This window comes from Strix uralensis, chromosome 3 (assembly GCF_047716275.1).
Source record: "Strix uralensis isolate ZFMK-TIS-50842 chromosome 3, bStrUra1, whole genome shotgun sequence".
NCBI classification, from domain to species: domain Eukaryota; kingdom Metazoa; phylum Chordata; class Aves; order Strigiformes; family Strigidae; genus Strix; species Strix uralensis.
Genome location: NC_133974.1, coordinates 61,588,084 through 61,606,703, shown reverse-complemented (window position 1 = coordinate 61,606,703; position 18,620 = coordinate 61,588,084). Strand labels below are relative to the sequence as shown.

The 18,620-nt window shown below is 39.7% G+C and overlaps 1 protein-coding gene across 4 annotated transcripts in view; it reads right to left on the bottom strand.

Moving 5' to 3' along the window:
* The window catches only part of LAMA2 (laminin subunit alpha 2), a 391,575-nt gene extending 373,257 nt beyond the window's left edge, over positions 1 to 18,318 (bottom strand). For all 4 annotated transcript variants that reach the window (XM_074862478.1, XM_074862479.1, XM_074862480.1 and 1 more), the window contains exon 1: positions 18,208 to 18,318. In XM_074862478.1, the coding sequence (XP_074718579.1) occupies positions 18,208 to 18,292 (85 nt within the window). In that variant the 5' untranslated portion in view covers positions 18,293 to 18,318. The remainder of the gene's footprint in view (positions 1 to 18,207) is intronic.
* Positions 18,319 to 18,620: the final 302 nt, after the last annotated feature.

Below are 18,620 nucleotides of genomic sequence, written 5' to 3'. Positions count from 1 at the left end.
CTGAGCTATAAAGCAAATTAAAACGATGTCTAACTCTCAGTGAATACAGCTGTGCAATAAAGTGGCTACAGAAGACATTGGTAGTTGGTTTCTATTACCAGTTTTACCATTGAAAACTTTAGCTATATCACTTTGTATGTCTTATAAACTTCTGTTTGCCTGCAGCACTTGTAGCAAGACATAGACAAAATATGGCCATCCTGTAGTACTCAAAAATGACAGTGCTAAAGAAAAAAAAGCAAGATTTGAGTTTTAGAAAGTAGGTCTCAGCTTCTGGTTTGTTTCAGTTCTGATTATTTCCACTTCAGTCTTAGCAATACTACAAGTATAGCTCACTTTCTAAGATTTCAGTTACTGTCACCTCCACCAAGTGGTACATGATTTGTGAATTTCATCACTCTTTCACATCTTGTAAGCCTTCAGAAATACATTGCTGAAACAAACTGAATAGCTTCAGTACAGAGCATTTATCCATGTTTGCCCAGAAGGATTTAAATCCATGTTTTCCACCTCCTAGGACACTGGCCCAAATTCCAAACTAGTCAAGAAGGAGAGGGAAGGAGTAGGTATTTTTACTTTTCTTACTCAACCTACTCTCCTGTGAATTCTTGAATATTAATTTGGTCCAGAGAACAAAAGGAAGCATGATTTTTCAGCCATGGAGACTAGCCTAGTCTAGTCTTTCAACACGGGAAGTATATTGTAACTTCACCAATATTTTTCTCATTACTACTCTTTCTTTGCTCTTCTATCTATACCACATTGGTCTCAATTACTAATTATATAATGCACTACTCACTTGTATTAGTTCTTTCCTCATCACCTGCCTTTTTTCTCTAACAGGGTATCAGACAAGAAAGTAAACTGCCTAAATTGGGGGCAGTTAATCTCACTCTTCAGATAAGAGCAAGTCTCCTTCAGAAGACAAATCAGAGCACCTCAGACTTGTACTCTGAAGTGCTGTATGAAACAAAGTAACTATATTAGTGATTGACAGAAAGAATATCTCCCTAATCAAGCTACATGCCTAATGTTAACTGGGGTAGATACTTCCCCCAGAACTTTGAGTTGTTAGAGAAATACCAAGTTAAGACACTTCTAGCATAAGACAGAGAAGCATTCCTCTCAAAACTTTCTTGATTCTTTACAAATATGAAAATTCTTAAGTGATATGGGGGGCTCTTGTGTAACTCTACATATTTTAGAGCAGAAAGACACCAAAGTGCTCTCAGTGTAGTACTGAAATGTTGATTTTGGAATTCACATCTAAACTTCTGATGGAAGTCTGCCCAGGCAGAAGAAAAAGGAAGGAACCAGATCTTGGTATTTTTATCCAAAAATTATATGCAGCACTTGGAGATAGCAAAATAAATTATTTTATTTGTTCAGGTTTTTTTCAAATTTGTTCAAAAAACCAGTAAATTTTGCTGTTATGAGTTTAATTCTACAGACAATGTAATCTATTGTACATAATTTCAACTAAATTAAAAAGCAATACTTACTTTGGGGAAGCCAAATCACAGTAATTTCATGATCATGGTGAAAAGTTTTACTGCTGCTGAAGAAACATGAAAGTAGTTAGTTACTCTGAAGATGCTGCTTTGAATAAAAGTATTTCTACATTTAAATGTAGCATAAAATAATACTTAACTGCACTTGAACAAAACAGTCACGTAAACCACAATTGCTTTCATTTGGAAGCGAGTATACACACAAAACTGAATACAATAATGTTTTTCCCTTTGTGATAGGGAACAGTTAATCACAGATTACAGGACAAATACAGGATAACAGAGAGCATCCATTTATAACAGACGTTGATTTTGGATCCAAGATTGTTTTATCTGGCATATCAGCAATACTACAGGAAACCACGCTCAGATTAGAATGCATAAGGTTGAAAGATTCACAACGTTATCAGATTTCCCATGCTGCATGCTGTTGCTCGGGGTAGCATCTTAAGACTGGTAACAAAATCCAGATGCAAATCCAGAACACTATTTTTTAACCTCTATTTAAATTTATAACTTCCTGCTTATGTTGTTCAAATATCAAGTTTGCAAGAGTTTATTAGCAAAGACAAAAAAATATACTGTGACCTGACTGATTTAGAAGGCCACTAACCTTCTACATCCTTCACGCATTACTTGTCCTTCAAGGGTCTGACTCTGAAAACACAAAGCATTCTGCTAATAACTGGATATTTTTCAAAAATCCCATACTGATCATGTAAGCATTTGTAGAAGTGTAGCAGTCTTAAGTAAAGGACAGTATATCTAACTATTTATACAGCACTTTCTATGGCCAGCTTCACCATCCTCTCCACACTACTGAGGACTGCCTTAATAAAAGTATCACATTTTAAAAACGCGTATTTGCCATGTTGCTATTTATCTAGTCAACTGATACCTGTGGGGTGTATCCATATTCACAAAGATTGTAATAACAGGATATATTTGAAATATACATATCCCTACATGATGGCATGCATGCAATATTGTGCTGGAATACTCATATCTGGGAAGAAAACCTGACCCCAGCCTTTCTCTATTTGGGTCAGTATGATTCAAGCAGATCAATTACAGATTTTAAAGAAAACAAATAATCCCGTATCACACATTTCAAGTAACTGAATGCAACAATAGACCACCCAGTACCAGAAAGCACCTGTCTTCAGAAATGTTACTATTTTTCAAAAGTACATTCTGGACAAGATTGACTCTTCCTTTGCAAAAAAAAACGTAAAATTGACATTTTTTCTAAGGAAGACAGAGGTTGGCGCACCTACAGATGTTCTTCTCAGACAACAATATATTTCCAAGAGAAACACTACTGCTGTTTCTTGGCCTACTGAAATAATCCCCTTGAGCCTTTTTATCAGGCTGAGGACTGAACCACAAACAAACTGTCCAAGGCGTGTGCACCTCATCTTTTCCTTTCAGGTCTTGTACCAAGTAAACTGTCAGATCCAAAGATAATTTCTTCTGTGAGCAGAAGACATGAACCTACTAGATTTAATAATGTTAATAGAATAATAAAATCAATTCAGTATTCCGTTATACATCCACTATATCAAAAGCACAATGCACTTATCTAAATAGCAGTGTACAAGCTTCATTATGAATGCAGAAAGAACAGCTTAGCTCACCTTCCAAGCACACATCTATTCTAGATAGATACAAGTAATTTCCATTTAATGGAAATTATAGAGAGACATTCCACAGATGGAAGGCAATGGAAGAATAATAATATTGGAACACAAAATGCTTCTTACAAGGATGGGAAATACAAACTGCCTCTAGTCTAGACTGTTCTTAAAAATACTATTTAAAAAAAGCAAAGTACATCAGAATATCTACAATCTCCTTATTTGTTTCTCCTTACAATAAATCAGTCTATACTGCCACAGCTAGGCCATGTCTAGCAGCCAATCTGTCTGCTTTAAACTACACGGTCTGTATCTCGGGCCTATATCCATAGCCTAGTATCAAAAATACAGATCCACTCAAAACTGTTCCCAAAATCTAAAAGTCCTAAATAATTCAGTTGGAATTTTAATGCAGCTTAGTAATACGCAGTAATTCTAAACATTAGATATGTTGCATCTTAGGTAGAGCAACACACATTGTGATGAAACCAAAGTCTTCCATTGTATAGTGCAGCACAAAAATTGAGTTAAGAATATAGAAGAAGATTTTGGTAAGATATAAAATCCACTAACAATAACTAGAGTTTAAATAGGTTAAAATTTCCAGGTTTGTTTTAGAACAAAGCTGCAAAGATATTCAGGAAGACAACGGCTTGTGTGTGTTTGGTAATTAAAAAAGAAAAAAGTAAATTATTTAAAACAAATACATTCATTTTCTTTCATGCTAACTGTATTTCCTAGTGGAAACTAAGGCTGAGAAGCATCTTAAAATTTCTTTATGTCCAATAAGCCTAAATACAGTCTTACACATTAAATCCACCTTAAAATCTAAAATAAGGTGCCAGATACAATAAGCTTTGCTAATAAAAATGAATCTAAATTCTTTTAGAATAAGCCTCTAAAACCTTGAGCTTACTCCTTAAGACACTTTATCCAATAAAGACTGAATCTCTTGCTGGAGTTTCTTTGCACTGGTAAAATTTACAAGAATTATTTGTACATAAAGAATTATATATCTATTTGAAATTACCACTGGGCAAGTTTTTCATCAAACATACATACACTCATAAATGCACATGTAGGAGTGATTAATGTTCACGAAACAGAAGAGAGGGATTCCAGAAATACCATCTGATGACATGCCAATCAATATTTTGATCCTCACAGGTTTAGAACAGTTGTTTTTTGAGCCCAGCTGAAACAGTGAAAACATCTCAGCTTGGACACAGAAAAGTTTAATTCCTAACAGAAGAGATTACTATGGATCTGTATATGTAATTTTAAAGAACTTCCCCTTGCATGCCATTTCCACAATCAGTTTATCTTAAAAGCTAATTGTTTTTGTTCACTGTTTAGGTACCACTATAAAGTCAAGGGAGCTGATACAAACATAGAAACAAAGCCTCATTTAAATAGGAAACACCACTGAATGCTTCTTAATAGCCCTGTGTAGCGACTCACTCCCTAGTTTTCAACTATAGCTAATGCTTCAGTTTAACTATTCATTCTGACAGCTCTGGGACCCTCTGGCTCCTCTTGTTCTTCCAGTCATTGTAGAACTAAACTGCTTACACATATGTTCAGCAGAACATTAAGACAGAACAAAATGTTATGTTCTGGGTTGTATGCTTCCTTTATAAGGACTGGGCATGAAATTCTTGCCACAAGGAAGCCAGTAAGAATTTCACTGTAACTTACCTAACAACAAACCTAACTTTCACACTAAAATGAGTACACATCACAATACGTATTTTACTCATGTATTTCAACTAACAGCCATAAAGGAAAACCAGGTAGTGAATGAGAGAAAATTATTTCCTTGGACTCTCTGTGGATTTGTTTAGCGGGGAATACATACATATTGTTTCACTTCCAGAAAATAATTGTACAGGAACTGTCATACTGTAGACAGATGCTACATTTTTAAACTAACTCCAGAAGTGATTTAAAGGTCTCCTGTGCAGAATACAATGGCTTTTTAACATGAAATTTAGTAATTACTCGAGTTTATGAAACAGATTGAGCAGAGTAATTTCACCTCATTCTAGATTGTCTTAATAATGTTGACTCATTTTGAAACTAAACGTTATATTACAGATGTACTTAGATCAATTAATAGATTAATCCATCAATGAATTTTCAATTAATTGGAAGTACTTATTTTCATAGTGAGCCAAAATTCCCTCCAATTCCTAGAAAGAACTCTATTCTATGGGACAAGTAGAGCCTAAAACAAGTGCCCTTCACACACTATGTTCAAAGTTATGTACCTGAGCAGTAGAAATGCTCCAGTCACATTTGACCCTGGGTGTCTGTCAAGTAATCTTAGGCACACCACTACTCAGCCATTCAGCTTCTTCTGCACAAAACTGATAGCCCATGCAACAGTTACTCAGAGAAAACTCTCTGTTGTCATAACAGGAACAGAAAATCAGAGAATCATAGAATACCAGGTTGGAAGGGACGCCAAGAATCATCTGGTCCAACCTTTCTGGCAAAAGCATGCTCTAGACAAGACAGCCCAGCACCCTCTTCAGCCGAGTCTTAAAAGTGTCCAATGTTAAGGAATCCACCACTTCCCTGGGGAGATTATTCCACTGGCTGATTGTTCTCATTGTGAAAAATTTTTCTCATGTCCAGTTGGAATCTCCCCAGGAGTTAACTTGTACCCATTACCCCTCATCTTTTCCATGTGACTCCTTGTAAAAAGGGAGTCTCCATCTTCTTTGTAGCCACCTTTTAAATACTGGAACATGGTGATAAGGTCTCCCCTAAGCCTTCTCAAGGCTAAACAAATCAAATTCTCTCAGCTCTTCCTCATATGCAGGCTTCCCAGTCCTTTGATCATATTTGTGGCCCTTCTCTGGTCCCTCTCCAGCCTGTCCACATCTTTTTTGTATACCAGGGACCAAAACTGAACACAGTATTCCAGGTGCAGCCTGACAAGCGCTGAGTAGAGTGGCATAATGACTTCTTTATCTCTGCTGCTGGTGCCCTTGTTGATGCAACCCAGCATCCTGGTGGCTTTCCTTGTCACTGCCGCACACTGTTCACTCATGTTGAGTGTGTTGTCCACAAGGACCCCCAGGTCCCTTTCCACAGAGCTGCTCTCCTGTCAGCTAGATCCCTGTCTGTGGGAAACATAATTCCTGGATTATGTTTTCCCAGGTGCAAGACCTGACACTTGCCCTTGTTGAACTTCATGAGGTTTTTGTTAGCCCACTCTTCCAGCCTATCCAGGTGGGTCTCCCTTTCAAGGCTGCTCAGTTTGGTATCCTCAGCAAACTTCATCAGGGTACACCTGATCCCATGATCCAGATCACTTATGAAGGTATTAAACAGTGTTGGGCCCAATATCAATCCCTGGGGGACCCCACTTGTGACAGGTTTCCAGTTAGAAAGAAGAGCTATTTACCACCAACCTCTGGGTGCAGCCTGTCAGCCAGCTCCCCACCCACCACACAGACCACTTGTCTAGACTGCAATGCATTGGTTTCTCTAGGATGCTGTTGGTAGCCATATGGCAAGCCTTGGAGAATCCAGGTAGACAGTGTCTACCACTCGCCCCACATCAATCAAGCAGGTTACTTTGTCATAGAAAGCAATCATGTTTTTCAAGCATGATTTGTCCTTCATGAATCCACATTGGCTTTTCCCAGTCACGTGCCTCACTTGACTTGTGATAGCCCCCAGGAGGATTCATTCCATGACCTTCCCAGGAACTGAAGTAAGACTGATGGGCCTGTAATTTCCTGGATCCTCCTTTAAGCCCCTCTTGTACATGGGGGTGACATTACCCTTCTTCCAGTCTTCTGGGATGTCCCCCAATCTCCATGATTTCTCAAAGATTATGGAGAGCAGCCTTGCAATGAAATCAGCCAGCTCTCTTAACACCCTCAGGTGGATAATGTCAAGACCCATCAATTTGTAGGGGTCAAGCTCCTGTAATAGCTCACATACCAACTCTTCCTTCACTGACAGTGGCTCTGTGTTTGCATTGACCCGGGTTTTTGTTCCCAAGGCCTTGGGCCCAACAGTGCTGGAAAAGACAGAGGTGAAGAAAGTCATGAGAAAATCTGCCTATTCAGCACTGCTGGTGACTAATTCACCTATTCTGTTTAACAGCAGGCCAATATTTTCCTTCTGTTTCTCCTTGTTGTTTACATATCTGAAGAACCGTTTCTTGTAGTTTTTGACATCTCTGGCCAATTTCAATTCAAGCTGAGCTTTTGCTTTTCTAACTGCATCTCTGCATGCCCTGGCAATACCCTTGTAGTTCTCAATGGGTATTAGTCCACTTTTCCATCTCTGGTATGCTTCTCTTTTGGTTTTGAGCAGACTCAGAAGCTCGCAGTTAAGTCAAGGGGGTCTCCTGCTCCACCTACTTCCCCTACCTTTAAAGAGGATGAACTGGTTTTGTGCTTCCAGGAGAGAGTTCTTGAAAAACTCCCAGCAGTCGCTAGCTCCTTTATCCTCCATGGAAGCTTCCCACAGAATCCCTCCCAACTGAGCTCTGAGCTGAAGTTTGCTCTTCTAAAATCTAAAACTTTTGTCTTAGCACTAACCATCAGCATGCTCAGCAGGATCCCAAACTCCACAATGTTGTGATCATTGCAGCCAAGGCTATCACTAACTGACATGATATTGCAAAGCAGGTTTTCTTGGTTTGTGAGTAGCAAGTCCAACAGTGACTCATTCCTGGCTGGCACATGAGGAAGCAGTCCTCTACGCATTCCAAGAACCTCATGGATGATATGTGAGCTGCTGTATTTTTCTTCCAAGAGATGTCTGGGTAGTTGAAGTCACCTATAAGAACCAGGTTCTGTTGATCCAAAGTTTGCTGAAGTGACCCAATTATTGCTCATTGGCCTTATCATCTTGGTTTGGAGGTCAGTAGCACGTGCCTACTGTAAGATCCGCCTTGGAGACGACCCCTCTGATCTTGACCCAGAGGCATTCAGTAGGGCTTCCACAATTGCCGCAGTTGACTTCTATACATTCAAGGTTCTCCTTAACATAGAGCATGACTCCTCCACCTCTTCTTTTCCCTGACTATCTTTACGAAACAGCCTATCCATCGCCATCCTCCAGGCATGTGAGTTGTCCCACCATGTTTCAGTTATTCCTATGACATCGTAACTTCCTGAACATAGATAAACATAAAAACATAAATAAAGACTTGTAATAACAGAGGAAGATAGGTAGTAGTTAAAGTCCACCTTATGCACGTTACAGTAGTGGTTGTTTTCACTTTGCATTTACCAACAAGCTAGGGCAACAACTTATATCCAAACTGTTCAAGCCTGACTTTTCCTAACTTGTTCAAACTGCCTGTGCAGTGGTATTTTCTGTGCTGTGATTCTTTGGCATAAGTCTTCGTATGAAAATATTTACAACTGAGGGAAAAGTGAGACAATGAGAATTTCTTGCATGAGAAATGTGCAACTGGTTTGTTTCACAAATGCATAGAACTGAGGTAGAAAATTAAAAGCAGAGTCTACACTGGAGCTGCAACAGATTTCACCATTTTTAAAGCAGACTGCCTACAGATTATCCCATATTCCATAGAGATGGAGAGATTCGCATGAAAAGTGATGGGTCTATAAATGATTGTCTGTAGAACTGGAATTCCTGAGGACTCATAGCAGTTTACAGTTGGATAAGGCAGAACACCTGCTACTTACTGGATCCTTAATAACTGAGCCGTAAGAAACTGGCTGTACACTGTTTAACTGAATGTTGCATTTTCTCACGTTAATTGAAGGACAGAGGCTCTGCACACCAGTACTAGTATTAAAACAAATTACTGAAGAGCTTCCAATATAACTAATGTTCATATCTATCAGTTCAATTTAAGACTAATTCCATCCTAGCCAGGCATATAACTTGTCAAAACCTTTGTGAATTCTTCCATAAATTGAGTTCTTCCCTTTTTTTCTGTGATACCATAGTTTAAGATACTCAGGCATATTCTCAAATGCTCTTCTGAAAATCCCAGGCTACTATAATAGCCCTTACTAATATGTCTAAAACAAATTCTTTGAAGGCTTATCCACATAATATGCAAAAGCCACTCTGGCTCTTGCAAGGACAACATATTTATCCATGTATTTACTAATTCTATTCTTTATCATGTCTACAACTGTGTTCAGTTCTAAAACTATAGTTACAAGTTCAGCGTATGAGGCCTTTTTAAATATTAGCATCATATTTGCCAGCTTCCATTTCCCCTCCAATAAGGCTGTTCACATAACCTGTTCAACAATCAGTTATATAATGTCGTTACTCTACCAGCACTTTCACACCAAGTTCTTTACATCCTTCCATAAATCTCAGATTCAAATACCTATTTCCCCTAGAGCTACTGAGCTGATACCACTCATCAGCCTTAACCAATCTAAGCTGATTCCACAAACATTTTCATGCCAACAACAAATCCTATACCCAGAGTAGATAACTTAAGAAATCAGTGTTTCTACCCTCCCGTATCTGCTGTTTAGATCAAAACCCTGAGGGCATTAGCTGTCTGAAATTACTGTGTATCTTTCATTAGTTTGCTCATCATCACAATTTTTCTCTTGAACTACTTTATACACGTGATCCAGCACCATATCACCTTCTGTATATGTGGCACTTCTATTTTAAACCTAAAGAGCCTGTAATACAAAGACAAAGCTTAATAACAGCAAAGGTTAATTCCTGAAACAATTAGTTTATTAGCAGTCATCTCACAGAATATCTATTTTTATTTTCATTCTTACAGACAGACATAAATAGCCTTCTCTCCCAAACTTTTCCCCTAAAAAAGTACCTTATGTTCCTCAAGCAATGTTTTTAAGATGAGCACTGTCAAACTGCACATGTATCCATAAGCCATGTGGTCAATTAAAAGCCACAAATGACTAAAATGCCGATTTTGTATAGATAATGAAAAACATAGAAACACTGTTCCAAGAATTACACATGCAGTTTTACTCTCTGTCCAAAGTAACATACTAAACCAAGTACTGTTCTCTCTCTTACTAGTGGCATACATGTAATTTTATTATTTTGAGTTATATTACGGGACTTAATCAAGATGAAAGACAACGGGTGAAGGCAAGAAGCAGACCAGCAAAACAGGTGAATCACAGAAGTTTTAAATAGATATTTTGGGACAAATAGATACTATAAGTAGATGTGAAGTACTGTACAAACAGCCACAGATATGTTAGTACTGTGAAGAACCAATACATTAGAACACAGCTGCATCCATTGATCCCTTCAGGTATTATCATCTAAGAAGGACAGCCAGAAGTTAAATAATTAGAGTAACAAAACTGACCAAAGGAGAAGGTGTATTTTCAATGAATAGACAAATGACTCAGTGTAACAACTTGAGTTCCACTTTATCGTTCTGGGACAGTGTCTGATGTCCCCAAGAAGTGACTCAAGCTCTTGATGATGATGATGATTATTGTTGTTGTTATTGTTGCTGGTTTTCCCATCGCTTTTCTATGCCACAAAAGTTATTTCAGCAATTAAACTATGAGCTTCAATGTCACTTTTAAATAACTCCTACCAATATGGCAAGCAGGCTCAGTACATTTTTCCCTCTAGTTAACAAGTTATGAAGTGATACAAGCATTTAACTATTAACTTTGCTGGCAAACGACTGCCTTATTCTCCACGTCAAAGCTGCAGCTGGGGGAGGAAACTGAAGCTGCATGCATAATCAATAATTATAGGGTATGCATGTAAAAGCTTCCCACCTACTCTGAATTTAGAAAATATTTGCCATATTTACTATATAAGCATACCAAAAGTGACTGGGAGGGAGAAGCACACTTACACAGACCCTAAACCCACACAACACACAACCTTAATACAATGGTACCAATTTAAACGGCAGTGCCCAGCTGTAGAAAGACACTGTGCTTATGAGAAGAATTCGGTGTGCATATTACAAATATATTTTTAAATATTTTGTTTCTCCCCATGGTAAAGAAAACCTTTTTGTGTGAGGGCTCATTCTTCTTTAAAAAGGAATGATTAATATAAAATATTCTCCAATTATACCAAAATCAAAAGCCAATGAGAAACGTACTCTGTTTTATGCCATGTACAGCGTATGGAAGTTCTTACATTCACAGTTGGGGTTTTTCTACAATTGTCATAAAAGGTGACCAAAAAATTATCCACAGGGATGAAATAATACCAAGAATTTATTCTTTCAGGTAACGTTAACAAATTCACTATTGTCAATGATGGCTCAAGGTTAAACACATAAAGTGTACTTCTGATGCTCTGCAACCACCCTTTTGTTGCCACTACAAAAAAATGCATGCGTAATTCACACAACTAAATCGGATGTGCAACTGCATCACACTCAAATCACCAGCTCTGGGATTTGCACAAATATTCACGTTCTATTCCTGGTGGTTTCAAATATAAAATTTAAAAGCCCTCTATGTTTTATTTACGTTATTTTGCATTCTTTAAAAGGCATGGACTACTTCTTGTTTCATAGAGCTCTCTGGCTTTCAGAGAAATCCAGACTATTCATATTACCTACCACTGCAGGCAGGTTTAGAAAATGCAAAAATAGGTATCACTGCAACACAGTATTTTATCATACATATTTAGAAACATAGTAATACGTACAAATAATGCTATTTATTTATTCTTTCTCCCAGCCTAAAAGTTATTCAGCAACAAATGTATAGCAGTAATTCTGCATTGTCAGTGCAGGATATACGTCAGGAAAGTTAATATATAATGGATTTCCCTATAATAGAGATTATCCACTTATTTCTGTGGAACAGGATTCCAGGCTGTCAAGCAGCTAGCATAAACAGAGGAATACACTGCCATGTTCAGCATCACCCATCGAAACCTAACGGTAGCCTGAGTGGCATCTAAAACTCTCAGAGTTCATCTGAGGAGCTGGTGTATATGTAGAAAACCAAATTAAATCCTAAATCAACTCTCACTGGAAGTGTGCAAGAAAAACAGTGCTTCTGATTTCTTTTTCTTCCACCTCTAAGTTCCTGACTGCCAACCCCCAGCTTTGCTCCATTTTCCTGTAGCAGTGGGAAAGACACAGTATGTTTAGAGGCATTTTCTGAACTTTTCTGAAGAATTCTTCTGATTCTTTCTAACTGATCTCAAAGACTGCCCCCACTCACTGGCGTAGGTGAAGAAAAACAAGATATAGTCACCTGCCATTAAACAAAAATTGATATAGCTATAAAATAATTTCTTAAAATCCTATTTTGTTCACTGTTTGGCAATTGTTTTTTTTATTACATCTTAAATCCATGAATCATGACAGTAGTAGATACACAGGTCAGTTGGGACAGAACAAGGCATTGCAATGATATTTGGATAATCCACTCTGCAGGAATGTTCATTACTCTTCCTGAGGTTTCACAAGAGTTCCCTGGCACAATACTGCTACAGCTGCTTTACAGTCTAATGTTATTACAAGGTCTGATTCAAAGATAATGTCTGCTAGAGGAATCTGGCAGGGACCAGCGTCCTAGCAAAATCCTTGTGATGCTAAGGTGTAACAAATGGAGACTGAACTGCTGAAAAAAATTAGGGTATTAACAGCTATTTGGTTTGAATTTTGCAAGAATCCTGAGAGATCTTTGTTATTTCTCAGAACAAAAATCACACAAATTCAAGTTACTTTTACTGGAAACCTTATCATTTTTTTAATCAAAATAAATCGTAAAAAAATGTTTAAAAAAAACCCAAGAAAGGTCTAATCTCTACCTTATCCATGGTACAGAGTAGTCCAAAATCACTGCCATTTTGTTCAGTACCTCTCTTATCTACATTTTGAGATTGAGAACATCAAGACTGTGGAAAAGCAGGGAACTAGGAATCAGCTATCAACTACAGTAGCCAGTACAAGAAAATAAATAACATGTAGTAGTCATTAGCAGGAGCCAGCTCATGAACTAGCTTTAATGGCAAGCATCAAGAAATTCCCTTTCCTGTTTCACAGACATGGATGGAGTCAATATATAAATTCAGCAAACATAACATATTTGCATTTTACAACCGTAAGCAAGATTTGGTCTATATTGTTGTTAGTGGGGCCTGAGTTGTTAGTGTGAGAGATATAAGCTCTCAGATATTCTAGACAGAACTCTCTCACTCAGGAAAAAATACCCAGTAATTAAGGGCTTATTATCTAAGAAAAAAGTTGGTAAAGAAAAGGAGATAATCAAGTATGCACACTGGTTCACATTTGCATGTATTTTCTGTCCTATCACCATTCCTGACCTACAAATATAAGGAGCCTGGACTTCAGGGGGAAAAGTTAAAAAAAAAAAAAAGAAAAAGCAACCCTGCACCAGGAATTTATGCTGCCTCTTATTCCAAAATACTATAATCTCCAAAATCTGTCAGTCCAAGTAGCTGGATAAGGAATTAGAACATGTGTGGGTGGATTCCTTCCTCCAGCCTGAATTAATTAAAAATGACTGTTTGCTGTATTATTTTAAAGCAGATTTTTGGAACAGGTTAAGGAACCACTGTTCTGACTTTAATATTTCAAGACTAATAAGAATGACACTTGTAAAAAACTTGTAGGAGGACAAATTAATAATAATGGGTTTAAACATAAAGTGCATCTTCTGTTTCTATTTGTTGCTCGGAGAAATTCATGCATTCTTGTACAAGACCTACCTCATTCAGTTTGGCTGTAGTTATTTCAAGTTAAAGCATGTACACAAAAAACACATAAATTCATGTCTCCAGTCAGTCTGGGCAATTCTACCTATTTCTAACACCTTAGTCATCAGCCCTTAATTACTATGGTTTTCTTTCTCACATTCTAAACCTGCAACACGTATTAATACCGTCTGCTTTCACTTTCTGAACCAGTTATTAAACTACAAGACAACAAAATGGACAAGTTTGAATTAAAAAGCCACGAGCAATCACAACATATTTTTCAGAGCAGTATCTCCCAAATTTTGAGGCTGGTTAACTGCTATTGATCAGGCAGCACTAAATACATCTAAGAGAGTTTCTGGAAGTGATCAATATCGGTCTGTATACATATATTTAAAAAAATAATAAAAATAAACAAAAATCCTAATTTCCGGATCACCAAAAGCTTATCTGCAAAAACAGTCAGTAGCACATGAATGTGAAAAGAATATGCATAGAATGCAGTATACCTTCAGTGAACAAGGCTTGTTACCTGTTACAAAATCCTGAAATTTGATTAAATAACTCCTGGGTTTTTTTAAATATACACAGAATTTTGCACAATGTAAGACGTCTACCCTCCACAACCAACATATTCTCTGTCACATTCTTGAAGCCAGAGCCCTACATATGTTGACTAACCAGACTGAATGGATTAGATAATGGCTAAATTCTACCTTTCCTCTCGCAGAAGAGAAAGTACTTTGGGGATCTTTCTCCCAAATAGCCATTGATTTCCAGTGATTACCTTAAAGATTTCTACATTGCTTTCAACTTTGGTTAATATTGGGTAACAGCTTCAAAATTTATTTAGGTGAGCACAAGCTGATAAACAGAGCAATCGCCTAAGCCTTGTTCGCTCAGGAAAGCAGAATGTAAACTTACCAATATTATTCTTTCCAATACCAGCTAAATAATTTACAAGCACCATTCTCCAAATAAAGTCAGCAGAATGTTTTGAATGGTTAAATGCCATCAACCATGATGGGAATGCTCTCTATATCAAGATTAAAGCAGGGGAGGATTGCTCATTTTTGAAAACTGACCTTACTCCAAAGAGGTCCCTATAAAGAAATAGGAAACTTGACTTTTCCTTAAACAGATTACATTAACAAAGCATCTGGTTTTTTGTCTCCAGAAACAGAGAATCTAAGTCCACACAACATTCTTCAATCTTAATATGTGAAATGTCCCATTAGCGTTCTCTCTTGACTTTTCAGAGTAAAGTGTACAATATGCACACATGTATGTATGTGGGAAGGAATCCTGTAACTCCTCATTTCCATGAGATAACACAGAGAGAACAGTTTTGAACTAAACTCTGAAAACTCGTTTAAAAAAACCTACACCTACAGACAGACTTAAAAATATTGACCAACCTGCCACCATCCATTGCCTAACAGACTGGCACCAGTCATATTCTGCTAACGCTAGGCTGACATTCACCCCTCATTTCTCTTTTGAGTGACAAATTTCACTTGACTTTATAAGCATCCTATATACATCACCTCGGAGTCAAGTTACACTTCCGATTTGTGAGGTGCTGAGAAACACCTGTACTCCAGGAGTCATCTCCACTGATGTCAGCAGCTGATACCACAGATCAAGTTCCTCTGCAGTGTATGTTCCTTAGCCCTGTCCCTACTATTCACACCTTTCACAGATATATAGCTTCAGTTCTCTCCCATGATAGATACTTAGACCTTTTAATAAAAGAATTAATTCTCTGAGATCAAAAGCAAGTTTTTTATTCCTTTCTAAACTACTACTATTTTGTTTCTCGCACATTCCACAGGAAAGTGGATGAACCAAGATTCAAGATTCAAAAGGAACACTATATAGCACTTCAGCAAGTTTGCCTTAACCGCAACTTAGGCATACCTTTAAGAAACACTGTTATAGAATGCACTTGCCTTTCTGCTTCTCATTCTTCCATTTTAAGAGAAATTCTACATGACTACTTAATGTTCAAACAACACAAGAACAAACAACATGTGTAGCTGAACAAAAAAAAACCCTTAAAATTAACTCCAGGTTTCTGACCACAGTAAATCTTCTACCAACTTCAAAATAAAAAAATAATTAAAAAAAAAAAAAAAAAAACCAAAAAAACAAGCAAAACCAAAAAAGCCCCAGAATTACAGACTGTTCTCATCTTTGAGGTGCACAATGTTCTTGAACTGTTCTGTTCTAAAAAACAACATGGGAATTCATTGTGATGTCTCAAATACTGTTTTTCAAAGCATTGCAGCTCTGTTACATAATTTTCTCCGCAGACATCCGACTGGTGCTAACAATTAGAGAGCAATACTTACCATCCAACGTTATGATTATTACCAAGTAACTATTAAGTGGAAAAACAAGGGTAAGTCTAAAGGTATAAACTATGGGTCTTCTAACGTTCTTGTACATGTTAAAAATCCCCCAGGACTTCAGTGAAGTCAGACTTTTCAAACTTTCTGCATTAGAGAGGGCTTTATTACTTCTTTGACTGGGCAACACAGTGATATCTACATAGTGCTAGCACCTCCTAGCAGCTGTAACAGATCTTAAGAAAGAAATTTAGAAGACAGCAAATGGCTTAAAAATTTGGCAGGCCAGCACTTGAATTCAACTGTGAATTTTAGAAGGTCCCACCATCACCTTACTAACATTTAATTAAAAGTCTTAGTGCTCCTCACTGAATTACCAGAACTCAGTTATAACATAATACCAACAATGCAGCAGATGAATGCCCAGGACACCCACTTGTAATTTAAAAGGAAAATAATCATCATATTCCTTCCCTGCAGAGGTTAAAAAAATCCAAGGTACTGCATAAAGAAAAGGACATTCTCCAAGTCTGTGTGTGTGAGAGAGAGAATATTAAAAGAAATGCCAAATCAGTATTTTTCTAGCTGAAAAATGAATTAGCTGGCAAGGGAAAAGAGAAAAGGGGAAAAAAAAAAAGGCAAGAGGAAAATGCATGATGTACTATAACTTAAATGCTCTAATTTAAAAATCTCAGTCTTCAATGTTTACCAATAAGTCATCATCTAAACACAGTCTAATTCTGGACGAATTTTTATCTACACAGACACTTGATCAACTGTCGTTTATCCTCACATGGTAAAATTAGTATTAAGGAGTCAGCTGCTTGAGACACTTTTTCCATCAAATGACAGTGCATCACGTTTTCCAAAGTAAGCCCTAAACCCTAAAAATTCCTAATCCAAAGTGTCAGCCTAGAGCGTGACATCAAGGTCAAATAGAAGATAGCTGTTTTTCCAGAGACTTTCATTAGCTTTATTTTAACCACACCGTGGTATCTCCTTACTGAATTCTTTTTAGCAGGGCTAAAAATGTAAAGAGCAGCAAATGCAGGCACCAGAGGGGATACTGTGAGCTGAAGAATGGTTTTAAGGATTTCCGATGAGAGCTGGTAAATTTAATAAAGTTTATTTCTCCCGGATCTGTACATCACTCTTTTTGATCTTTCCACGTAACACTAGCTGAAAAAGCAAACAAACAAAAAACCCTTAGCGTCAAAACATCTAAACACTACACAATGGAAGACTATGTGTAAGACACCGACTTCTCGTGCAGGATACGCCTGATTCTGTTCCCATTGCAGTCGTGGTTAGTTCTGAACACGGAGGAAAGCTTTGTTACTGCCTAAGTGCATCAAACTGACCCCGTAGGCACCAGCAGCCCGAGCAGCCCGCAGCGGGTCCACTGCAGCCACCGAGCTTCCCCTCACCACGAGACGCCAGCCGGCGGGCACAGCGCGGGGAGCGGCTGCCGCCAGGGTGGCCTCGAAAGACTGCGGGTGCTTCGGGGACCGGGACACGTCGTCCGGCCGTTCCTAAACAGCGAGAAGTACGATTTGCCCCTCCGTGCTCAGTCGCGCTCAGCCAGGCTCTGGACGGTGACGCTGCCTCTTCACAAAAGCGTGGGGCAGAGTTAACGGGGCAGAGCGTTACGCGGGGCAGAGTTACCGGGGAAGGGCGTTAACGCAGGGCAGAGTTACCGGGGAAGGGCGTTACGCGGGCGCGCCGGCGGGGCGGCCGCCGCTCGGCGGGGTAGGCGCCGGCGGCCCCGGCCGAGGGCTGCGCGCCCGGCGCCACGGCAGCCTGCCCTCCTCGGCCGGGCCGAGGCACCGGCGGCGGTGCCCCGGCAGCACTCCCCGCGCCAAGCCCCCTCCGCAGGCTGGGGGTTACTTGTCACGCTCGGTCCCTGCCCCGCCGACCCTCCCGTCACCACAAGGACTCCCGAGCCGGTGGCAAGGTCGCCTCCCCCTCTACGTCCTCCGCCGGCCCGGCCGGGGGGGTTGGGGTGGGGGTGTGAGGCACGGGCTCCCCGCTCCCCTGTACCTCTTTGCGGCGGCGGCGGCGGCGGCTGGCCTCGGCTGCCGAGCGCCGCCAGGAGCAGGAGGAGTGTCAAGCTTCCCCCCGCCATGGCTCCCGGGCAGCCCAGCTGCTGGCTCGTCCCGCCCCGGCCCAGAGAGGCGAGTGAGCCGCCACCGCCCGAGAGAGGAGAGGAGACCAGACCCCGCTGCCCCGGGCCGGCAGCAGGACACACCCCCGCCCCGCCGCTCTCCGCCCCGCCGGGCCGCGCCGCGGCTCCGCGGGCGGGCGAGGTGCGAGAGCCTGAGGGGCGGCGGGGCCGGGAGCTGCGGCCGAAGGAGGGGGCCCGCGGCTGCGGCCGGGAGCCGCCGAGGCCCCTCTCCGGGGAGGGCCGGGGAGCGCCGGTGGAGCCCACGGGCCGCCGCTGGGCCGCCGGTCGC